Source organism: Oncorhynchus masou, chromosome 24 (genome assembly GCF_036934945.1).
Source record: "Oncorhynchus masou masou isolate Uvic2021 chromosome 24, UVic_Omas_1.1, whole genome shotgun sequence".
Classification (NCBI taxonomy): domain Eukaryota; kingdom Metazoa; phylum Chordata; class Actinopteri; order Salmoniformes; family Salmonidae; genus Oncorhynchus; species Oncorhynchus masou.
In genome coordinates, this window is record NC_088235.1 from 90,843,728 (window position 1) to 90,858,594 (window position 14,867).

A 14,867-nucleotide genomic window follows, 5' to 3' on the forward strand; every position below is an offset into this window, starting at 1 on the left:
TTCCTTTGGTTTCCATAGTAACTGTTGTCTGTTTTGGGCCAAGATTATTTTCGGTACATCGTTTGGGTCTCTTTCTCAGTTAAAAAGCAAAAGAGAATGAATGTCAGTGTGAGTGGTGACTGAGGCACACACTGACTTGGTGGAAGAAGATTACAATGAGTGAAATGCTGGCTGTGAGGGTGGTGGGGTCTGTCTGAAAATGTAGTTCTACCCAGGTCAGGGTGGTTTATTGGGTGGTTTATTCCTGATTCCCTCGTGTGGCCCATATGGACCATCACTACAACCCCTCACTGTGCTCTTGTCCCTAATGGCTCTGGTCCACAATTACACTTCTCTGGGTTTTGAATAATTCATGTGGTTCTGAGTGGTGCTCAATTATGCATGAGTCCTGATTTTTGGACACAGCTTGAACACTCCATCTCTCTTTCTCTCTCTTTACAGGGTGTACCCCAGCTGCCCTGTGCCAAGGCCCTGTACAACTACGATGGCAAGGAACCTGGGGACCTCAAGTTCAATAAGGGTGACATTATCATCCTGCGACGCCAGGTGGATGAGAATTGGTACCATGGAGAGATGGGCGGAGTCCACGGCTTTTTCCCCACCAACTTTGTTCAGATCATCAAGCCGCTTCCGCAGCCCCCGCCACAGTGCAAGGCCCTCTACGACTTTGAGCTGAAAGACAACGAGGCAGACAAGGACTGTCTTCCCTTCACTAAGGTGAGTTCTAGACCACTGTACAGGCTACAGCCCTACCACACAGGACATTGTCGCTAAAGCTGGAACTACAGTTTCTAGCAAGAGTTATAATTACAACCTATACTGTTTTTTCTAAGCTGTAATTTTCCCGAGTTTGGAGCATCTAACAGCTCAACAACTGTTGATTGTAAAAGCTCTGTGGCTTAACCCTGACCAAACCTCAGTGAAACTGTGTTCCTCTGTCTCTTCCTGCAGATGTGTCATGCGGATGCAAGGCATTTTTCCTCCTAGTGTAGAGGACCAGTTATCCACTCACACATCTAGAACTAGACGGCTACTGTACCATTGCTAAATGACTACATTTATCAATCTATTCTAATCAACTGAAAGGGTAGATTAGAGCTTTCTATCCTTGGCTTTTATAAGCAGTCTGCTGTTTTATCTTAATTTTTAAAAACCTTTATTTAACTAGGCAAGTCAGTTAAGAACAAATTCTCATTTACAATGACAGCCTACTGGGGAACAGTGGGTTAACTTCCTTGTTCAGGGGCAGAACGACAGATTTTTACCTTGTCAGCTCGGGGATTTGATCCAGCAACCAGTAGGCTACCTGCCGTCCCTTATGAGCAAAAACTGAAACAAACGAAAGTGCTTATCTTGTTCCTTTTTAAACAGGATCCACTGTACTGTATTACTCTAATAATGTAGCATAACTTGGCACTTCTGGGAGTTTTAATAAAACATGGTCTCGCTCTCTCTCAGCCTCATAATTCTTCTATCCTGGGTGTTTGTTCCTAGAAGATCTGAAAATCTCCTAGTTAGCAGCATCTTTAACAGTCTTCCTGGTAACAAGCTCTGCATCTTTTCTCTTCTAGGATGATATTCTGACTGTGATTCGCAGAGTGGATGAAAACTGGGCAGAGGGAATGCTGGGGGATAAAATTGGAATCTTCCCTATATCATATGTTGAGGTAAGCGAAATGTTCCTCCAAGTCTTAACAACCAGCGTGTCCCTGATATGTCCAGGCAAGCATTTTACCTCCGGTAAGAGGTTGGAAAATGCTGAGTATGTTAGTGCAATCTTTTTTGTTGTTGCTTTGTCAGATATCTTGCAGAATGTACACATTAGTGCTCTCCCCTTTTGTTTCACCCTTGAAAACAGTCATAGTATATTTCACCAAAGTACTTAACATGCTATTAGATTGTCTGGACATTGAGCACCTTCTGAGCAGCTTTCAAAATTCCCATGTGCCCCTTAAATACAGCCAGTGTTTGCTTTAAAAAGCTTTAGCCATCTTTAGCTTGACATCCTGAGGTAATTCACCATTGTCCTATAAAGGTTTCCCATGATCACTGCTGAGAGAACTGTCAGCTGGTAGGAACCTTACCTGTGTAATAGACATGGGCTTGGTTTCCAGATAGTGATAGAATTTAGGTTTACGAATGTTTTAACAATGCGTCTTTCCTACAACGACCGAAGATGTAACATGCGTTTCCCAAAACACCACACAGAGAACGTTCGCTAAGTGCGTGTTGAGGCGTGTCGATACTGATAGGATCTAAAGAAAACTGATCCGAGAGTAGCGCTGTCTTTCTCCATTCAAATCTTACATTAACATTAGAATTATTCCACAATACTGACGACGGATCAGCTCCTAGAAAGATATTATCATGACTGCACAAATTGAGACGGCTTACCCTAATGCACTAAAATCTAAATTTGGCACATCATTGCGCACATTACACATGAAATATATTGAGGCAAAAAATTAGACAGCAGCCTGCAATTAGGAAAATAGAACTCATTTGAATGAACATGAAATTGATTTCAATATTATTTTATTGTATAGGCCTGGGGCCTATACTGTCGGCTATTTATCTTTTAAAGCAGTCATCTCTGTTTTCATTTGAAGCATCTTCCTGGTTGTTGAGAATAGGGAGTTTCAGCACCTCGTGAAAGTGCTCGAGCCACGTTACGAACTTCCCTCTTGCACCCAATTCAGGAAACAGATAGTACCCGCTCTATATAAGCAAGACAAAGTAGACGTTTTTAATGATTTGGCCAATGCACCCTGTGTTGTGCTTATTTAACAGTGACAGCCCATCACATTACTCTGCAGTGGGAGATGTACCGTGCTACAGACCCACCCACTTTATGAGACTCACAAATGCGCATTTGACAGTGAAGAAGGCATTGTCATGGTGCGTAACCAGATGGAAGTGGGAATTTACCACATGCGACTGTGAAAAATCCACTTGAACACCCCTCAACTGGTAATTCCTTGTGGGAAACTCCTCTATCATCCTGAGCACCCACTTCTCCCAAATGGTAACCTCTAACATCACCTACTAAGGAAAATGCCTCTAACAGCATTTTCTGCAGTCAAATGTAACAACAAAACATTATTTATAAAAAGCAATATATTCATGTGATTTATAAACTCTATAATTTGTTTGCAAGCATGATAGCTGTACTTTTAGTTTATGGGTGCAGCTTGTTGGCCATTTAGCCAATCTGCTTTCAAGTCACATGAATGCATCCAACTGGCATTTATGACTTCACAACTGGTAAATTCCCACCTCCCACGTGGTTACAAATGCAGCATCAGAGTGGAACCTTGACAGACCTAACATAACAATCCTGTCTCAACAGACAATGCCAGGAACATTTGTGAATGCTGAAGATTGTTAATTGCATTTAATTTTCCTGCTGTACCGAAACGGAACCATGACCCCAAATACGTACTGAACCGTGGGTTTGGTGAATTGTTACACTTCTAATGGTAGAGAGAAGCCCGGGAGTGGGCAGAGGCTTGTCATAAAAGGAAGAGCAATTTGAGAAGGCAAGACATTTTCTGTGTGAATGCTTTTGTGAAAGTTATCTTTGAGTCTTAGAAGCAGAGGAGAATTTAAAAAATGTTTCTTCTCATTTTTCATGACACTATTCATGTGACAGATTTAGATTTTTCATAATATCCCGAGGGTGGATATTTTGAAGGGAACGGATGCAAAACAACTAATGGATACAATTGACCATATTTTCACAGCAGAGAAATACGTTTTCCACCAAAAAAAGAACATTTTGACTCGGGTTACATAAACAAATGTGCAACTGATGACTACTGTACATTCAGCATATGTCAGACAGTAAACAGCTTTATTTTTAAAATGAAATATGAGCAATTCTGGAACTGTCATGGAGGACAAGCTTTTTTTGTAGCCACACTTGATTGTGTCTGAGTTATTTCTGTACAGTGATTTTATACTGATACCCATTCTATATTTGGTTGTATATACTTGGCTGTATATCTGATCTAGTGCTATGTGTGTACTCATTTAGCACTGCCTCTCCTCAGGATTGGTGTGAAATTCTCCACTTTTATGTCCCAGGTAGAGGGAGAGCAGCTCGGGGCTATCTGTGTCGTGGAGTGCTCCCTCGTTCTCCCTGTGATTAGCTAAACCCTTTTTAGTGTTCCTCCTTTGATTCCTACCTCACATGAAAGGCTGCTGTCTGCTCCGCTTCCTGCCTGAAAACCGTTGACTCCCTGAGCCCAAGGTTCTCTCTCAACCCCCTGGCACTGGGAGCATTCTCAGCCTACTGCTCTCTCCCATCAGATACAGGCACAGGGTGGTTTTTACTACAACTAGGTTTATTATGAAGATTGACGGCTTTCATTATCATATTTACGACAACGACTCCTTTTCTCTCCTATCTACCCCACCCTATCCTGCCTTCCTTTCCTTCCCCTCTTCCATCTCTCCTCCTGTAGTTTAACACAGCAGCGCGTCAGCTGATTGAGTTGGACAAGCCTGGGGACTCGAGTGGGGACTCTGGCGAGGGGGCCTCATCGGGCCCCCAGAGTAACGGTGGCCCCCACCGAGCAGGGGAGAAGAAGAACAGTAAGAAGCGCCACTCGTTTACATCCCTCACCATGTCCCACAAGCCCTGTCTGGCCCCGCCCCCCCAGAGACACTCCATGGAGATCAGTGGGCCCGTCCTCATCAGCTCCTCCAACCCCACGGCAGCCGCACGCATCGGAGAGATCAGCGGAGGACTGTCCTGCAGCGCACCCTCACAGGTGAGATAGGGGGAGGGGAGGAGGAGATGGGAGATAGTAAGGGAGGGCTCTTCTTCAGCGAACCCTCACAGATATATACTGTATGGTGAGATGAAGGGGGAGAGAGCTTCTACGTCCAGTGTCTTTGTACTGTTTGGTTAGGGGTATTCAACGAGGAAGCCACTAAATGGAGAACTTTATGTCTCTCTGAAGTATTCTGTATGATCAATGGACTTGTCCAGAACCCTGACTCTATTGTCCCCATTAATGAATTCCTCCAGAATTGACTGCATATTTTTGTTCTGAACAATATTGTCCTCTTATACCAGAATTGGGAAAACCATCATGTTGTCCAGTATAGCAGCCTCATTTGTCTATGGTTGGCTGTCTGTACTATGGACAAGCGTATAATCACTGCCATTTATTTCATGGGATAGCTGATGATAGACTCTTGGAAATGGACTGTCACCAAGTCTGTCATAGCCCTCAGTGTGTGTCCAGCCTCCTGCTCATGTCGGCTCCACACTGTTCATCTGGGCCTGTTAATCAGGGGTAATGAGTGAGAGAGAGGAACAGGGGGAAACCATGAGCACGCAAGATGCTCACGCAACAAGCACAAACAAGCAGATTGAACTAACATTCTTGTTTTCATCCGATGTTTGTTTCCCTGACAAAGATTCCCAGTCTCCTTCTGTCACCACACACTTCCCTCCCTCTCTCCCCCCGTCATTCCGAACAGGCCATCGCTCCATCCAAGCGTTGGAAATCATGGATGCGTGACTCCACTCGCCCGCAAAAAAGACTGCAGCTTAGCCCCGAGGTTTCCACAGCAACATCGGAATGGCAACAACTCACAGCTGCTCTGGTTGCCTGGCACTGTAGAGAGAGAGAGTGGCTGGGGACATGACAGACAGACAGTCAGACAGATTTGTCAGCGTCTTAGGCAGACGTTCTGTGACCGACGGAAGCTGTGAAGTGAGGAAACCTTTAGAATTTTGCTTAGTTTTTTGCAGCTGAGCAGAGAACAGTGTAGAGGAGAACTGCCTCACCCCAGCCTGCCTGGTATACAGAGTAGGGACTTTCATACTGACATTGCAAATGACCATATACTCGTTATATGAAGATCGGATGTTGACTTCATCTTATCAGTGTTTTTTGCTTTGAAGTGTTAAAATAATTATAGTCTTTCTGAAATGTGTTTTTAAATTAAGCCAACAAGGCTTTGTCTGTGGTTTGACAGCATTCATATTAAAGTAACATGCAAAACATTACTGAGTTAAAGTTCATATAAGGAATATCAGCCCCTAATCTATGGATTTCACATAATTGGCAATGCCTTCCAATAATATTGGCACCCTTGGTAAATATGAGCAAAATGTGCTGTGAAAAATGTTTCTTTGCTGTTTATCCTCTTGGTCTATCATTCAAAATATTTACAAAAACCAAACCTTTAATTGAAGTAAAATTATTGAAAAAAATGTATGTGAAATAAATTACATATTTTTCTCCGAAACATGTGTGCCACAATTATTGGCACCCCTAGAAGTTCTTTTGAGTAAAATCTAACTGAAGTATATTCCCATGCATATTTTACATTTTAAGTTCATCTGAGTGATTAGGAACGCTTAAGTGGTAAGCCATGACTTCCTGTTTTACTGGGGTATAAATATGAGTTCCCATAGTCATCCTTCACTATGGGAAAGACCCGAGAATATAGTAATGATGTGCGACAAAAGGTTGTTGAGCTGCACAAATCAGGAAATGGCTATAAGACAATAGCTCAAAGGTTTGAAAATGCCCATTTCCTCTATCGGGGCAATAATTAAGAAATGTAGCTGTTAGCAATCGGCCTGGAAGAGAACGTGTGTCTATATTGACCCCACGCACAGTGAGGAGGATGGTTCGAGTTGCCAAAGAATCACAGCTGGAGAAATGCAGACGTTAGTTGGGTTTTGTGTTAGGTCTTGTACATAACCACAAGTTGTTTGGGAGGGTTGCCATAAAAAAGCCTTTGCTGTCATCAAACAACCAACTCAAGCACCTACAGTTTGCCAAACGTTACTGGAATTTTCAATGGGACTGGGTTCTATGGTCAGATGAGACCAAAATAGAGCTTTTTGGAAACAAACACCAGAGGTGGATTTAGTGTAGAAAGAAGGATAGCCATGCCGAAAATGTACCTCCTCCCCACTGTGACGTATGGTGGTGAGTCTTTGATGTTATGGGGCTGTCTTTCTTCCAAAGGCCCTGGACAACTTATTCGGATACATGGTATTATAGACCCCAGCATATATTAAATTATTACCAGCAGATATTAGATATTGCCAGCAGATATTAAATCAAAACTTAACTGCTTCTGCAATGAAGCTTAAACTGAGCTGTTGTTGGATCTTCCAGCAGGACAATGATCCACAGCACACCTCAAAATCAACACAAAAACGGTTCACTGACCACAAAATCAAGGTTTTGCCACGGCCATCCCAGTCCCCTGACTTAAACCCCATGGTATGAGCTGAAGAGGAGAGTCCACAAGCGTGGACTTCGGGATCTGGAGAGATTCTGTATGGAGGTGTGGTCTCAGATCCCTCGCCATGTGTTCTCCAACCTCATTACGCATTATAGAAGACTCAGATCTGTTATCTTGGCAAAGGGAGGTTGCACAAAGTATTGAATGAATAATTTTGGACCACATTTGAAGATTTTAAAAAATAATAATAATTCATTTTTTTCTTCCAATTATTTAACTTTAATTATTTGATTTGTGTGAATATTTTTCAATGAATGACCAAGAGGATAAACAATGAAGTTTTTTTACAGCCCGGTTTGGTAATATTTTCCAAGGGTGGCAATATTAGTGGAAGGCACTGTAGATATGCATCTATTGGTCACAGATACCTTAAAAAAAGGGTAAGGGCTTGGATCAGAAAATCAGTCCGTATCTGGTGTGACCACCATTTGCCTTATGCAGCTCAACACATCTCCTTTTCATAGAGCTGAGTATGCTATTGATTGTGGCCTGTGGAATGTTGTCCCACTCCTCTCAATGGCTGTGTGAAGTTGCTGGATATTGGCAGGGAATTGAAACATGTCGATCCAGAGCATCCCAAACATGCTCAATGGGTGATATGTCTGAGTATGCAGGCCATGGAAGAATTTTCAGCTTCTAGGAATTGTGTACAGGTCTTTACAACATGTGGCCTTGCATTATCATGCTGAAGCATGAGGTGATGACGGCAGATAAATGGCATGACAATGTGACTCAGGATCTCATCACAGTATCTCTCTGCATTCAAAATGCCATTGATAAAATGCAAATGATGTTCGTTGTCCATAGCTTATGCCTTCCCATACCATAACCCCAACGCCACCATGGGGTAGACTGTTCACAATGTTGACCTATCAATTACATTAAACTTTGGAGTACTTTAAATGAAGTTATGGGCAGAACGACAAATTCAACTCCATCTTTCATCGAATCAGATGGCTTATTCATCACAAAACCATTTGATGTTGCCAAATTATTTAATGATTATTTCATTGGCAAAGTGAGCAAACGTAGGCAGGAAATGCCAACAACGAACAGTGAGCAGTTGTATTCATGCATAAAAAACAAATAATGTAAGAAAAGCATTGCAAGTTACAATTTTGTAATGTTAGTGTGGGAAAATTGGTCAATAATGACAAACCACTTGGCATTGACAAGAAGATACTGAGGAAGGTAGCTGACTCTCTAGCCACTCCTTTCTGTCATATTTTTAATCTGAGCCTAGAGGAAAGTCTTTGTCCTCAGGCCTGGAGGGAAGCCAAAGTAATTCCGCTACCCAAGAGTGGTAAAGCGGCCTTTACTAGTTCTAACAGCAGACCTATAAGCTTGTTGCCAGCTCTTAGAAAACTGTTGGAAAAATAGTTTTTGACCCAATACAATGCTCTTTCTCTGTAAACAAATTAATAACAGACTTTTCAGCATGCTTATAGAGAAGGGCACTCAACATGTACTGCACTGACACAATTGACTGAAGGTATTGATAATAAGAAGATTGTGGGAGCTGTGCTGTTAGATTTCAGTGCAGGCTTTGATATTATTGAAATTACGATAACCTGTTGTTGAGAGAACTTGTGTTATGGCTTTTCAACCTCAGCTCTGAATCCATGATATGGCTATCTATCTAGTAGAACTGAGGGTTTTCTTTAATGGAAGCTTCTCCTAATGTCAAACATGGAAATTGTGGTGTACCGCAGGGCAGCTCTCTAGGCCCTCTACTCTTTTCAATTTTTACCAATGACCAGGCCTCTGGCATTAAACAAAGCATGTGTGTCCATGTATGCTGATGATTTAACCATATATGCATCAGAAACCACAGGTAATGAAGTCACTGAAACCATTAACAAAGAGTTGCAGTCTGTTTTGGAATGGGTGGCCAGTAATAAACTGGTCCTGAACATCTCCAAAACTAAGAGCATAGCATTTGGTACAAATCATTCCTTGTGTTCTAGACCTCAGCTGTATCTGGTAATGAATGGTGTGGCTGTTGAACAATTTCAGTAGACAAAATAACTTACCTTAGCTTGTAAACACATGGTGAAAACAGATGCAATGGTTGTAAAGATGGGTAGAGGTCTGTCCATAAAATAGAGATGCTCTGCTTTTGGTCCAGTGCTGCAAGGAAATGCCTAGTTAAGCTGGAGCTGACCCAGAACAGGGCAGCACATTTTGCTCTTAACTGTAATCAGAGGGCTGATATAAATACTATGCATGCCAGTCTCTCTTGGCTAAGAGTTGAGGAGAGACTCACTCCATCACTACTTCGTTTTCTAAGAAACAATGTGTTGAAAATCCCAAATTGTTTGCATAGTCAACTTACACACAGCTCTGACACACACACTTGTCCCACCAGATATGCCACCAGGGGTTTCACAGTCCCCAGAACAAATTCAAGAAAGCATACAGTATTATATAGAGCCCTTATTGCATGGAACTTCCTTCCATCTCATATTGCTCAAATAAGCAGCAAACATGGTTTCAAAAAACAGATGAAGCAACACCTCTCCCCTATTTGACCTATATAGTTTGTGTGTATGCATTGATATCTAGGCTACATGCGTCTTTAAAAAAAATGTTTATGTAATTCTGTCCTGTTCTTGTCTATTGATGTTCTGTATTATGTTTTGTGTGGATCCCAGGAAGAGTAGCTGCTGCTTTTGCAACAGCTAATGGGGATCCTAATAAAATAGCAAAATGGTCGCCCACAACGCCATACACGCTGTCTGCAGTTGAGGCCGGTTGGACGTACTGCCAAATTGTCTAAAACGATTGGAGGTGGCTTATGGTAGAGAAATTAACATTGTATTATCTGGCAACCGAGCCATCTAACTAGCATTTGCTTGTACATTTATTAGCTAGTCATCTAACTAACTATTAGCATTAGTGGCTAACACGATTTAGCCACAACTTGCTAATGAAAGACAAACTATGTAGATGTTTGCACATGTAAGAAACAAATGGATTATAGAACGCTTGTGGATTTATATTAAGAAGCAAGCAGAAAATTGCCTCAACATTGATGCATGACCGTGCAGAATGAAAGCAAATGTCTCAATGTCGAGCAACAACAAATGTGCTCCTTGAGTGATGGGGCGGGGCTAGGTCTGTGTGGAATGGGGCGGGGCTAGGTCTGTGTGGAATGCGGCATGGCGAGAGAGATGAAAGATGACTCAAATAGTTTACTCCACTATCACATTTAACAAACCAAACTACCGTTTAAAACTCAAACCAGTCCATGCATCAATACCGGTATATGGTATTCCGCCCAACCCTAGCGTCCTCTTCTGTTTCACCTTCCGGGGCTCAGGGCTGCAAAACAGCCCAGAAACACTGACATGATTTACCCACAGCTTCCCCTCGTAAACATAAGCCACACAAAGCCCTTCTACAACTGGTGGCATCCCTTGGTGCTCTCGTATGTGTGTGTTGACTATGCTATCAGAGCATGTTTGTTTCTGTGTGTGTGCAGACAGTTCTTTTCATGTTGGGGTGACCCATCTCGTACTAAAGCCGTGGACCCACAGGGTGATGAGGGGAGAATCATGTTAAACTCTCCAGTAGAGGTCGACCGATTATGATTTTTCAACGCTGATACCGATTATTGGAGGACCAAAAAAAGCCGATACCGGTTTATCGGCCGATTTGTTTTATTTTTTTTATTTGTAATACTGACAATTACAACAATACTGAATTAACACTTATTTTAACTTAATATAAAACATCAATAAAATTAATTTAGCCTCAAATAAATGATGAAACATGTTCAATTTGGTTTAAATAATGCAAAAACAAAGTGTTGGAGAAGAAAGTAATATGTGCCATGTTAAAAAGCTAACGTTTAAGTTCCTTGCTCAGAACATATAAAAGTTGGTGGTTCCTTTTAACATGAGACTTCAATATTCCAAGGTAAGAGGTTTTAGGTTGTAGTTAATATAGTATTTATAGGACTATTTCTCTCTATACCATTTGTATTTCATATACCTTTGACTATTGGATGTTCTTATAGGCACTATAGTATTGCCAGTATAACAGTATAGCTTCGGTCCCCCTCCTCACCCCTACCTGGGCTCGAACCAGGAACACATCGACAACAGCCACACTCAAAGCAACATTACCCATCGCTCCACAAAAGCCGCGGCCCTTGCAGCGCAAAGGGAATAACTACTCCAAATCTAAAAACGAGTGACGTTTAAAACAGTATTAGCGCACACCCAGCTAACTCACGAGCCATTTCACATGGGTTACACCAGCCATTAGGATCATAGGCTTGAAGTTATAAACAGAGCTGTGCTTGAAGAGCTGCTGGCAAAACGCACAAGTGCTGTTTGAATGAATGATTACGGGCCTGCTGCTGCTCAGACTGCTCTTTCAAATCAGACTTAATTATAACATAACACACAGAAATACGAGCCTTTGGTCATTAATATGATCGAATATGGAAACTATCATTTCGAAAACAAAACGTTTATTATTTCAGTGAAATACGGAACCGTTCGGTATTTTATCTAGCGGGTGGCATCCCTAAGTCTAAATATTTTGGTTACATTGCACAACCTTCAATGTATGTCATAATTATGTAAAATTCTGGCAAATTAGTTCGCAATGAGCCAGGCAGCCCAAACTGTTGCATATACCCTGACTCTGCGTGCAATGAATGCAAGAGAAATGACACAATTTCACTTGGTTAATATTGCCTGCTAAACTGGATTAGTAGTTATAACTAGTGATTATGATAAACTTATAAGATAAGTTTAATGCTAGCTAGCAATTTACCTTGGCTTCTGCTGCATTCGCTTAACAGGCAGGCTACTCGTGGAGTGCAATGGATAGAGCGTTGGACTAGTTAACTGTGCGGTTGCAAGATTTGATCCCCTGAGCTGACAAGGTGAAAATCTGTCGTTCTGCCCTTGAACAAGGCAGTTAACCCACAGTTCCTAGGCAGTCATTAAAAATAAGAATGTGTTCTTAACTGACTAGTTAAATAAAAGGTATACATTTTTGGGGGGGAAATCGGCCAAAAATACCGATTTCCGATTGTTATGAAAACTTGAAATCGGCCCTAATTAATCGGCCATTACTCTCCAGGCCTGGCTTTATCTGCCCTAATTATGAACCAGACACACTCAATATTATAGAACCTACATGCACACCTGGAAGCTATATGACTTAAGATGGGTTTGATTTATAAATGAATGCATTTAATAAAAAGACAGACTCCCCAGGTGAAATCTGTGTGGCTCGGTATCTCTTTTCTCCCTCCTTCAAAGCAGACAGAAAGGAAGCAGTAGTTTCCTGGGGGGCCAGAGGGAGTGTATGGAAATGAACACGCCTTCTATCTACTGCTTTTATGTCAGATGTATAAAGGAGCCTGCAGTATATGAAAACAGACCTGTTGTAAAACTGAACATGTTCAGTTAATTTCCAGTGTAATTGATGTGCCTGTGTTGTGTACACACACACACACACACACATGTTCCATGTAGCTCATACACATGTATAACAAAATGCACAACACAGATAGATATTGCCTAGTACTTTCTGTCTTGCCTGATTGCACCTTCCCCTTCCACACGGTACAGTTGATCGAGTCTGAGGTGGGTGCTCTGTAATGATTCACCCAGAATGGCAGCTCTGCTCTGTCTGGGGCAGTCATGCATGGAGTGAAGGAGAGTACAGGGTACAAGGAGACTGTCCAACAGAATTGCTCTGTTACCAGGACAGCCAGTGTGAGTCAGTGTCACACCGCTGGGGTTCCCCGTCTCTCAGCAAGAGACTTCAGTACTCACCGGTCTTTACCCAGCCAATTAAAACTTGTGCTTGGCAGTCATATGACCTAACCCAGCCATGGTTATTGGGACACGAGCACAGCTTGATTTGGCCAATTGGGTTCATCGCTGCTGTGAAGGCGACATTTCCATTCAATGGGACATTTTAAGACCTGTGTGAGATGATTAAGAGATTAAATAACTAGTCTGTTCATTCATGACAGCCTACTTCTACCAATGTGAGACTGGATGTGAGGGGACAGACTGGCACAAATTGACCAAGACATCTGTCCCTTCTGATGGAGACCCATTCAGTTGCAACTATCGTTGAAAAATGCCATAATTGTTCTAGCACACTGTTTTGTGTGTAATGTCTATGCCTGAAAGTATTATGTTGTAGGGGAGTAGTAGTGGTATTAGTTGAGTAAGTTGACTTACATTCAGTCTTCTCTCCTCAACAGGTACACATCTGTACAACTGGACTCCTAGTGACCCCTCCCCCCAGCAGTCCTGTTACTACTGCAACCGTGTTCACATTTCCCCCAGAGGCAAGTTACGCATCCATTCCTGTGGTAGGTGAACTTCTCTATAAAGATTCTACAGTATTCACACCAACAGTTCAATATAACAATAGGATTCTTGCAACTACGCTACGGTTTCCCTAATTAGGGATGGACATGAGTACTGGAACGGACGTCAAAGCTCCATCTTTAGCCAGAGATTAATTTTTAATTTTTAAAATAAAAAAACAAACATTTTTTAATACTGTAAAGCGATATGGTGGAATGTGTTTGTGGCTCCTAGAACAGGAAAGTGGCATTTTGCCTTGAAGACAACATTCATTTGCTTTGACGCTAGTGTGCCATTTGCGGGGCACAACAAAAAAGAAACCAAGCCAAGCATCATACAGTTCTTCTCCCTAAATTCCCTTTCCTCGCCGTGCCTCATTCACTCAATTGCATTCCAACCACTCCCTACACACATTCATGTGCTCCTGTTAAGACTACAGAAATAAATGCCCATAAAAACGTATCTGCCTGATGGGATAGACAGGCTAAATTCCTTGCCAAATGATGACAGTTTTATCTCAAGTTCCAACAACGAGCTGCAGTTTTGGAATAATTGCATCCCATCTGTTTTCCACTTAGGCGAACTGCTAGTGCCATTTATAATTGGTTAGCCTAGGCTTTAACCCCCCCTAAACATAGACAAGTTCCACAGTGAAAGTGTGCAAAAACATTAGTTTGATAGAAACAAGGAGCATATTTTCACCGGACTCATTAAGCATATGCCTACTCCACAAACAGATATCGTGGCAGTAATTCATCACCATGCAGTTTTCAATGAGGAATTGTTCGTCTATTTTGAAAATTCCCAAGAACAGGCAAAATAAACTAAATAGAGCGTCTGTGTAACACAAAAGTAGATTTTGAACCCTGAAAACCTTTCTCAACTCGCCAAATTGAGCCCTGTTACAATTGATCACTCTGACGTGAACTGTTCCAGACTCCAGATGAGCATCACATTTTTGCACTAGAATCTTTTAAAATTATTTTATTTTGTTATATTGCATGTTTTTTACTATTAAAATAAGTGTTTCTTGGCTGTGATAAGGGCTCGGGAAAGAAGAGCATCTCTGCTAAATGAACAAAACAAGGCTATGCCATTGCACAGCCATATTCTTCTACATTAAAAGCACCACTGCTGAGGTTACTACCTTTTAGAAGATTGTTCCACCATATAATATAACCAGTTGATATTACGGTTTCAGTAAATTAAATGGCACTTGCTTTTTTATTGACTGAA

The 14,867-nt window shown here is 41.8% G+C and overlaps 1 protein-coding gene across 2 annotated transcripts in view; it reads left to right on the forward strand.

Annotated features, from left to right (window-relative positions):
* The window catches only part of LOC135512994 (E3 ubiquitin-protein ligase SH3RF1-like), a 73,796-nt gene that overhangs the window by 39,407 nt on the left and 19,522 nt on the right, over nucleotides 1-14,867 (forward strand). For both annotated transcript variants that reach the window (XM_064935582.1, XM_064935583.1), the window contains exons 3-6: nucleotides 442-717; nucleotides 1,572-1,667; nucleotides 4,467-4,775; nucleotides 13,523-13,633. In XM_064935582.1, coding sequence (XP_064791654.1) covers nucleotides 442-717; nucleotides 1,572-1,667; nucleotides 4,467-4,775; nucleotides 13,523-13,633 — 792 coding nt within the window. The remainder of the gene's footprint in view (nucleotides 1-441; nucleotides 718-1,571; nucleotides 1,668-4,466; nucleotides 4,776-13,522; nucleotides 13,634-14,867) is intronic.